Source organism: Micromys minutus, assembly GCF_963924665.1.
Source record: "Micromys minutus genome assembly, chromosome: 1".
Lineage (NCBI taxonomy): Eukaryota > Metazoa > Chordata > Mammalia > Rodentia > Muridae > Micromys > Micromys minutus.
The window spans coordinates 69,694,914-69,704,713 of record NC_137969.1 but is presented as its reverse complement, the minus strand read 5'-3'; the positions used below and the strand labels follow the sequence as shown (position 1 = coordinate 69,704,713).

The 9,800-nt window shown below is 48.6% G+C and overlaps 1 protein-coding gene across 1 annotated transcript; it reads right to left on the bottom strand.

Moving 5' to 3' along the window:
• Positions 1–222: 222 nt before the first annotated feature.
• CASQ1 (calsequestrin 1) lies at positions 223–9,752 on the bottom strand. Its single transcript, XM_080916041.1, has 11 exons — positions 9,293–9,752; positions 7,734–7,818; positions 6,629–6,729; positions 5,885–5,996; positions 5,466–5,539; positions 5,010–5,140; positions 3,837–3,882; positions 3,359–3,413; positions 3,048–3,148; positions 2,177–2,251; positions 223–824 (listed from the first exon to the last, which is right to left on the bottom strand). The coding sequence occupies exons 1-11, from the start codon at positions 9,569–9,571 to the stop codon at positions 663–665; spliced, it is 1,221 nt and encodes a 406-aa protein (XP_080772167.1). The 5' UTR covers positions 9,572–9,752; the 3' UTR covers positions 223–662.
• Positions 9,753–9,800: the final 48 nt, after the last annotated feature.

Here is a 9,800-nt window from a genome sequence, read left to right as displayed (position 1 = left end):
CTTCCAGAGCCCAACAACAGCACCGGACAAATACCATGTGTCAGGAAAAGGCTTGTTGACTGGAGGCAGATAAATATCCAGGCTTCCCTGGGATAACTACATGGAGAGCCCCAACCCTTGATGAGCCCTCTACCGCCTTCCTAACAAGGTGCCACAGTTAAATCCTCTTCAGTGGTCACCTCCCTCCTGCCATAAGGGTGAGACTTCATCAACAACAGACACTTGTTCATTCTGCCCCAGATTTCTTTATTAAGGCCTTGCATTTGACCCAAATACATTAACAGGAGATGGCTGAGACATAGCCCCTAACACAGCACCTCCCTTCCTCCTAGCCAGGGTCAAGACAGAAAGGTTTAAGACATGAGTAATGAGAGACTGTAGTGATGGCAGGGACAGAGAAGAGTTTACAGATTGGGGACTGGAAGAAGAGAAACAGTAGATATGGATAAGGTGTGGGATAAGAAACAAGTCAGATGAAAGAACTGGGCAGCTCCTTTTCTCATCAGCAAGAGAGACCAGGATCTCAAGCACCCTGTATGTAGACCACAGTTGGCCCTATAATAGAGAATGACCTAGTGTCCCAAGGAGCTTGGGGAAGTACACGGGTAGTAGGAAGGCACATGTAAAGAGCATGTGGGGCTGCTAAGTAGTTGCCACAGCAACTAGTCATCGTCATCGTCGTCATCATCGTCGTCGTCATCATCATCATCGTCATCATCCTCTGTGTTGATTTCACCCTCTAGCACATCCTCTAGCCAGTCCTCCAGCTCCTCAGCAGAGGGCAGGTCTTCCTCATTGTCCATCTCCATCCAGATGCTGTCCGCCTAGGTAACAGTGCAGGGATGAAAGGTGAATTTAATACAGATCTGGACCTGCCCCCCACTTACTGTACATCCTCTGTCCTTCCCTTGGTGAAAGAAAGTACCCTGCTGAAGATGAGCGTTAGAATAGTGACAGATGCGCAGGAAAGAGAAGGCTTTGGCTAGAGGCCTCCTGTCTGTCTGTCTTTACTGTTGCCGTGCTGAGGTCCTGAAGCCATACATCTCTAACCATAGCCATGATGTAACAGCAGTGGTAGCCTTTTATGGCCAACACAACCAAGCCAGAAACTCTTTTAACATTCATGAATTTTCATCAAATGATTGTCTAGTGCTAGCTTTAAGACTTCTAAACTCTAAAAGTGTATTTTAAAAATTACTTGCCTGTTCCTAAACCTGATTTCACTTTTTTGCTGTCTTTTTGTTGTCCTTTTTTTTTTTTTTTTTTTTTTAAGGTGTGTTCTTGATGACTCACACCTTTAAACTAGCACTCCGGAAACAGAGGTAGGCAGATGTTTGAGTTCAAGGTCAGCATATGCTCTTGCTTTATAGCCTTGGCTAGCTGGCCTCTCATACTTGCTGTGTAGCTCAGGCTGGCTTTGAACTCACAACAGTAGTCCAGCCTCTGACTTTCCAGTGCTGAAATTAGAGATGTGAGTCACTGTGGCTGGCTTTGCCTTTGACCTTTGATGATCACCCTTCCCCCTCAGTTTGGAGACTCGTATCTGTCCCTCATTGAAATCTCATACACCCCATCGTCTCCACTGTAATGCTACTTTCTCTTAAACTCTACTCTTCATCTCTCAAGCAGAAAGCACTACCTTGCTGCCATTTTATTGTAAAATTTGCCAAAGCCAGCCTTATAATTAACGGAATACTTGCCTACGTTATTAGACCGTGAATACTATGAAATCAAAAGCTGCACTACTCAGTTCAACTCAACAAATAAGTATCTACTCTGTGCTCACCGGAGGATCTCTGCCTTCAAAATGTTCAAAATCTACTAGAAGAGCTAGGATGCTCCAAGGCAAGATCTTAATGCCAGTGAGCTCCCAGGGGCCCATGGGGGAATACTTCCAAAGAAAATGTAGTGGAGGACAACAAGGTTGAACTGGACTCTGAAGATGGGCAGGTGGTTCCAGTGAGTGGATGATTCAAATTCTCAGATCATGCATTCATTCCTACCACACAGGCCCAGCCACTGAACCGGATGTCTCCTGCTTTTGGGCGGTGACTGTTTCCCTGACAGCTTCGTCTGCCTGAGGCCATAGCACCCTAACCTCAGCCGTTCCATCTGGCTAGTGCTTGGGTTGGAGATGAGCTGATACCTAGGCGGGAATGAGGAAAAGGAAACTCACGTCTGTAACATTGACAACTCCTATTTGTGGAGCTGACAAGTCGATGTCAAAGGTCTTCTCCCAGTACGGGACCAGCTGTGGAGAGAACCAAACACATGAACTTAATAGAGGTTAGGAACACACACGCCCATAAGAGGATGAGAGTCAACCCAGGGATGCATGGAGGGACAGCCCAGCGACCAGGCACCGAGCTGTAGGTAAAGTTAGTCAGTGGAAAAGAAAGCCCAATGGAAAAGGATGAGGAAGAAGGCCTCTTCCTTCTAAGGAGAAGCACAGAAACCCCTCCTTTGTCCCCTGGTCTGCTTATGATTGACCTTGTACCTTTGTCCCTGTCGCTGAACATCCACCAGACGTGGTGCTGAGAAGTGAGTTCAAGTCCTCTGGAAGAGCAAGCAGCAAGTGCTCCTAGCCTCTGAACCATTCCTCCAGCCCAGGTCCTACCGTTCTTAACCTAAGTGCTCAGACCTGGCAACCATCAGTCTTTGTTACATTCCTGTTTGCTCACTCAGCAATAAGCATTAGATGCTGGGGATTCAGCTGAAAACAGAGCCATCTCCTGGAACATGGAATCTGCTGAGTCTCTGAAGATACGCTTGTTGCACAGCGTTGTACTCAACTGCTCACCAGAGCAATGCTTTTCAACTTTGGTACATTTACCTGTCTGCCCCTGCTCTGGGAATCACATATTCTATCCCACACAATCCACTTCTCATCTCCTTATCTCCTTGTTTAGGATGCCCTCTATGTCTACATTGCTCATGAGCATGCAGCAGGAAGAACTTTCTGGATCTCCAGCTAGGAAGCAGGGATAGAAGGGGCCCCAGCCCAAGTCCCCACACTAGGACAACGGTGTTTGAACAGAGTCTCTTACCAGCGGGAAGTCATCAGGGTCAATCCAGATGATACTGAGGTCAGGGTTGTCGGTGTTGTCTTGAGCCACAGCCTTGAGAGTCTCTAAGAACTCATAACCATCTTGGAGGGAGCAGAAGTAAGAAAAGTGAGGTGGAACAGACAGAAAAGGGACGCGGGAAACAGGAGTCCAGACCTAGTTCCCTACCTCCTACACCAACACATTTCAAGCCCTAGGCTGCTTGCAAACTCCCAGGAATGCCTTCCACGAGAGGCCTATGATCCAACAAATACACCAACTTCCCCCAGGCCACTCCAGTGTTCCTTCCTCACCCGGATCAGCTTCCTCTGCAAAGGCCACAATGTGGATTCCATCCATGTCATCCTCCTGTTGGAGGGCGGGGAGGGAGCAGGTTAGAGCTGAGGAGAGGAGGGGGCGGGTAGGGGACGACCTTACTGTCCTCTTGTCTAGCCTCTTGCTGTTGCTTCAGTCTGACTCATGGGATGGCAGCTTATGTTTTCATGGTGGTGACTTTTCTAATGGCATCTTTTCAGCTCCAGAGTTTGAGCGGGCCTTGTCATATTCATTCAGTTGTGCCTGTCACTTGAGACCTGATATGGTCTTTAGCACAAAACAAAACAAAACAAAACAAATAACCAACCCACTTGCCCCTTGGCTGAGACACTGCTTTTTTTTTTTTTTTTTCCTAGTAGAGGGCACAAGGAGGAGTAGGGTCAGCTTCAGCTTTTTCTAAGATCCAAGTCTTTACCACTCCAGCTCCCCAAGTGCCTGGTCCTGGTAGTCACTCACCCACGTCTCATACATACTCTCAGGCTTCAGTTTCCTCAGGGTCGACCTAGGAGAGAGAGAGGGTCTCTACTCAGTGGGTGAGGATACTTCCCTCCAGAAGGTCCCCCACAGCTGAAGCCACCTCTGGGTTAGGCCTAGGGCATAAATAGCCTGTAGCCCAGAACAAAGCCAGTGAGCAAAGCTAAGCTCTGGGCATAAGGCCCGGACCAACGCATGGCTACAGAACAATGATTAGCGGGAAGGGGGCGGCTGGGAGAGAGACGCTGGGGGCAAAGGTACCAACTGGATATCAGCAGTCATTTATTTTCTCATTCGCTCATTCAGTGAATCTGACAGCCCGGTCTCAAGATACAATTACATGCCTAATGTATGCCAGGCCCTGGGTTCCCTTCCCAGTACAGGAAGGGGTTGGGGGCAGGTGTAGGTTATAAGTACTGAGTTAGGTATCAGGTAGAGTTTAAACCATGCAAATATGTTGTGCCCCAATGAAAGAGGCCAAAATCTAGTGGGAGAGAGTAAGTAGTATTTAGACTGATGAGTGGGTATCTCTAGTTGTGGAGTCACATGAAGGAAGAGAATTATGTGTGAGTATAGGGCAGGGTTTCCTAGCATCAGCATTGCAGACCTCAAGGGAGGGGGTGTCGTGCACACTGGAGGATGGTTAATAGTAACTCTGGCCTCTAATTACTGAATACCAGCAGCTCTCCTCACAGCCAAAAATGTCCTGGCAACATTGCCTGACAGCCACTGAAAGGCCAAACCCTTGCCCTTTGTGCCTCTGTTGACAACTGCCAGTGTCAAGAATGACCAAGGGTAAGGGACTGAGTTAAGGCTTGAACCCCAGTTCTGATTCTTCCCCCAGAAGCCTCTCTTAATTGAGGATGCTAAAGGAATTAACTTCAGTAATAGAAGTGAGGATGCTAAAGGTACTTACTACTCAGTCATAACAAGGCCCTTGGTCCACACACATTTACAGAGGACTCTCTCTGTGTAGGGCTCAGAGTTAAGGGCTGGTGGTACACAATATAACACGACTACTAGTGTGTCAATGAGCACCAACACCCGCAAGTGCAGTGTAGCTACCAGGTTGGCTTGTTTCTCAGCCCACCTCACAAACTGATGTGCTAGCCCCGGGAGGAACCTGCTCTACTGAGAGGCTTGCCCAATCCCCACCTCCTGTGCTCCTCCACGAAGCTGACAATCTCCTCTTCACTGTTGGGTTTGTCTGGGATGGTCACAGGCTCTTCCATGAAGGCCTCGTAGAAATCAATCTCATTCAACTTCAGAGTCAGCTTCTTGGCCACCTTTGAGGAAGCAGACAAGAGTTATGAAGTAGGAGATACAGGGGCTGTGTAAGAAATAGTATAAAGGAACTAGTTGCAGATAAGGAGTCAAAAAATGTGGCTCTGGGTCACTGGGTAAGTCTTCTCTGGGCATCGTTTAACATGATCAAGGTGGGTTAGACACTCAAATATCCATCTTCCCTTCAATTCTATAGAAGAAACATGAGTTTGGGGTGGGGGGGTACCAGCATGAAGAATGGGACCAAGACCCCATCAATTTTGGTAGGGAAGGCTGAGGAAAACTTAAGAGTGTAGGGAGACCCAGTGTAGCGGCAGGGAAGAGAACCTTGCTGTCGAAGGTAGCGAAGAAAGGGATGTAGGGGTGGAACTCTTCAGCTGCATCCTCGTAGGCTTTGTAATCTGAGGAGGAGGAAGGGACAGTCACACTCAGGGTCTGCCAGAGAACCATTCCCTCAGGTTCTCAGCAGATCTGCCTCGACATGTGGGTCTCAGCCTCAGACCCATCCCCTCAAAACTCTAGTTCTCTGAGAATAAAATACAATAGACTTGTAGAGGAAGCAGTGGAATGCTGGGGGTGTTTGGGAATGCCCCAGAGTGCGGGGAGATAGAACAGATGATGGAGCTGACCGTGCAGAAGGAAGAAGAGGGCCTGGGACGTCAGAACCAGACATGCTTAGCCACAGGCCAAAGTAAGGAGGCAAGGAAGCTAGGTGGAGCGCAGGGTCAGAAAGAGCTGTTACCCACGCTCTGAGTCTTTGTTCTTGAAGTAGCCAATGAGTTTGATTTCATCTTCGATATTCTCAAATGCCTGCAGCTCTCGTTCACCTTCGATCAATTCTACAGGGTCTTCTAGGACCTGGAAGAGAAAGGACGTTGAGGAGACCATTTCTGTTCTCACTGGTAGGACCCAGAGTGATACAGGGAACTAGAATAGGAACTAGATGTTTGTAGAGGGTGTGTATGTGGCCTCTGTGCTGTACACTTTTAATGGTGTATGTGTGCAGTCCGAGTGTTGTATAGTGTTTGTGTGATTTGCATGTTCTGTATCTTCGGTTTGGCATGGGGTATATATATGTTTATAACATGTTGTATTTGTGGTTTGTTTATGGTTCTGATATGCATGGTGTATGTATAATGTAAATTGTATATGTTGCATGTTTTATGTGCTATATGTGGGCTGTATGTCATGTAGGTTGCACATGAGCATGCATTGTATATATGTCTTATGTCTTGTATATGTGATATATATATGATATACTTTACATATATTATGTGTGAACACATATATGTGGTATGTGTATGTTTTGTGTACATTGTGTCTGCTCTATGTGATATATGTATGTGATCTGTTACATGTTGTACGTTATATGTGTGGAACTGATGTAGTATATGTGTTTGGTGTGTGTGTGTATAGGAGTGTAGGGTAGACTAGTAGGGACCAAGGGGCATTGGAAACGTCAAGGTTATCAGGCTCAGTGGAATCCTCACATCAAGTAGAAACTCCACCATAGTGTCTGCAGAAAACTCGCCATCATACTCAATGACTTCATCTCCTTTGAACACGTAAATGCTGTCCTCTTCAGTTAGGCCTAGGGGGCGCATGGTGTAGAGGTGAGCTATGAAGGCAGCCTTCCCATGAGCCTGAGTCTAACCTGGCTACAGCCCACTTGATAATCCTGGTAGACCCATCCTCCACCACTCCATTCCTCTCCCCCATCTACCTCCAGCAACCCCTTAAATTCTTCATTCCCATCAGCTCAGGAACTAAGACTAGGGAGAAGCTGGGGCCTGTGAGGGTGGAAGTAGGGTAGGGTTTGAGGGGAGGAAACTGGGAAAATTCAGACTCTAGCAACACAGCTCCCTTGCTCTGCCTACACAGTCAGGAACTAATATTCCTGCCAGCTTCTCTGAAGACTCTAGTGCCTGATTCTTTGCTTATTGCTGTCCAGATGACTTGTTGCTAACTACCCTTCCCCCATCCACATCCGGTGTCCAGCCTGTGCTGCCGCCTGGTGGCAGGGCGGTGTAATATCTGGGCTCTGCTAAGAGGCGAAAAGGAGGAAACAGAGGGAAGGGGGAAGGGAGGGAGAGGAGGGAGGAGCCGAAAAAGGACTTTGTAGTAGGTCTCTCTGGCTCTGCTTATATTTCTTGGTTTTACCTTTCCCCCAACACTTAGCTGTGTGTTGTGTTTTTTTTTAAACTACATTTTAAAAAGTTTAGTATACAAAAAATTTTCATGCATATTTAAAAAGAGTTTTACTATGTAGCCCAGGCAGCTTTGAGTCCACAATCCTCCTGCCCCGTCCTCTCAAATACAAGTATCACAAGTACGAGCCACCATACCCGTGCCCAGACTTAGCCATTTTCTAGATGAGCATAAAGAAGGCTACCACCCCACCACCCCACCACCCCACCTCATGCTGGGAGTGAAACACAGGCCTCTATACAGAATAGCCCCTATTCTCAGATGCCCCTGGCCCACTCCAAATAGATGTGGAAGGGCTCCCGAGCCCCCCAGATCTCCCCAAGTCCTCTACCTAAGCCTCTCTGGTATTGCATAGCCTGCTTCTTGGCCCTCCTTGCCCCCCCTTACCTAGTTTCTTGGCCACAGCTGCATCCTTCTCAGAGTCTACCAGGCCAAAGCCAACTCCCTTGTCTTCCAGGACTTGGGCTGCTAACTGGAAGGAGGAGTCGAGATTAAATTAGCCCCTAGAATCCTCATCAACCCCTTCCCCATGTAATACATCCCCATCATCCGGTCAACTGAGGTGCAAGAAACCCAAGCACCGACCTTGACCCTCTGTCCAGATGCAGACTATCCTCAGGCTTCTCATAATCCTAGCCTGTCTTTGGTTCAGCTTTTTAAAAGATCACACTTATGTATTACTTATTGCAGTGTTCCTGAGGGACACTGAGGAGTCTCGCCTTCCATGAAAGGCTGGGCCCTACTTTCCATCCTGATCAGAGGCCAAACTCAGCAGAGAGGAGTGTGGGACTCTGGGAGCCTCAAGTAACTCCCAAAGTGAGAGCTGTGGATGTGGGGTGTGGGGTAGGAAAGGCCAGAAGGTCAAGAGGTCACCATCATCCCTGGAGGGACAGCTGCTCTTCTTCCAGGCCCCTTTCCCCCTTTCATGCAGTCTTTAGGCTGGTCACTACCCCACACCTCCCCACCCATCATCCACTGATTATTTCTGCTATGGGCATACTGGGCAGTGGTACCCCACCCGCACTGCAGTGACTCTTAGGGAAAGACAGTGTGTGTGGCAGATGGACAGCAGAGGCCACTGAGCACCGAGGACAAAAATACTTGGCTCATTAATCAGACAGCGGTTCCCAGAGCCCAACGGGGCACACAGAAATGCAAGCCTGGGGCCTGGTGTCTTAACTCTGAAATGTTCGGAACTCTGCAAGGTGGGGCCTCTCTGTATCACCAAGCCAGGGAAGTGCAGACAAAGAAAGGCAAATATATCCCGGCTCCCTTAGGGATGCCTGTGGCCACAGATTCCAATCAGAAGGCTGCCTCCCCTCATTTCTTTTTGTATTAACCATCTCTGCTTTGGGCCTAAAGTCAGCTTGGGGATAAAGAGACTGTTCTCTGGCTGAAAAGATGGAGAGGCATGCTGAAGCCTTCATAAGAATTTTCTAGTGAGGACATCTGTTTGATCCAGTAGGGACAAAAGAAAGCAACTGGGCTGGGAGGTCCATGGGAAGCCTCTAGAAGATCTTTCACTATATAGTCATTAAGTCAGTTGCAGGCAAATAAAATAGCAATTGTGTTTACATTTCCACTGTTTGCGGATTGGAGCACAGCCCTGAGTGTGTAGAGATGGGGATCTTTTGGCTAGAAGAGAACATTGGAGGTATGAAACACACTGCAGATTACTGTGCAAGCTCCCCGCCCCCACCTCACCCCCCAGCCAGACCTAGTGCCCCTGTCTCTTGCAGCAAGAAGGGCCTGCCCTAAACTTACCAACAGAAGGGTAGGACTGTGGTACCTGAGTCTTTCTCTTTTTGCTAAGGCCACATTCAGGGTCATGTTCTTAGTGGAGACAGAAGCTCAGTGATGCTAATCTTAACCCAGCCCCCACCCTCAGAACCAGGGCTCACCAAGGGGACTGAGCTTGCTCTTTAGGCCTGCTAGTCTCTACTCACCTCCAGAATTAGTTCCTCCATCTCGAACTGTCTTTGCGAGGCCTTGTCGTCCTGTGGGGGCTCGTGGTAGAGGAGGGCCAGCACCTCATACTTCTTAAACACGTTCTTGTAGTTCTTTGCGTTCACATTGATCACACGGTCCACACCATCGTATTCAGGGAAGTCCAGCCCATCCTCCCCCTGGACCCCTGACTTGGGCGTCCCTAGCACCAGTACAAACAGCAGCGCCATCCACAGCTTGGACACTGTTCTGGCCCCCATCCTGTCAGTAGCTCTCATGGAGGTAGAACGGTCTGGGTCTGCTCTCCTGGTCCAGAGGAGGTTAGCTGAAATAGGGAGGTGCCCCCGAATACAGAATCCTGAGTTAGGGGCTCCAGTGGGGGTGGGGTAGAGAGTGGGCCAGAGCAGTGGACAGAGGACACTGCTGGGTCCTGAAGAAACTGCCGAAAGAGCCAAGAGAAAAAGGGTCAGGAGGAGGACTAGGAGCAGGGGCGGGGAGGGAACCGGA

What these genes read in the sequence shown, in the direction of transcription:
- CASQ1 (XM_080916041.1), bottom strand. Translation starts at nt 9,571, where the DNA reads ATGAGAGCTACTGACAGGATGGGGGCCAGAACAGTGTCCAAGCTGTGG. An exon ending in TGGAGGAACTAATTCTGGAG is followed by an intron (nt 7,819 to 9,292) that starts GTGAGTAGAGAC and finishes TCCTCCTTCCAG; the next exon opens with TTAGCAGCCCAAGTCCTGGA. An exon ending in ACCCTGATGACTTCCCGCTG is followed by an intron (nt 2,252 to 3,047) that starts GTAAGAGACTCT and finishes TTCTCTCCACAG; the next exon opens with CTGGTCCCGTACTGGGAGAA.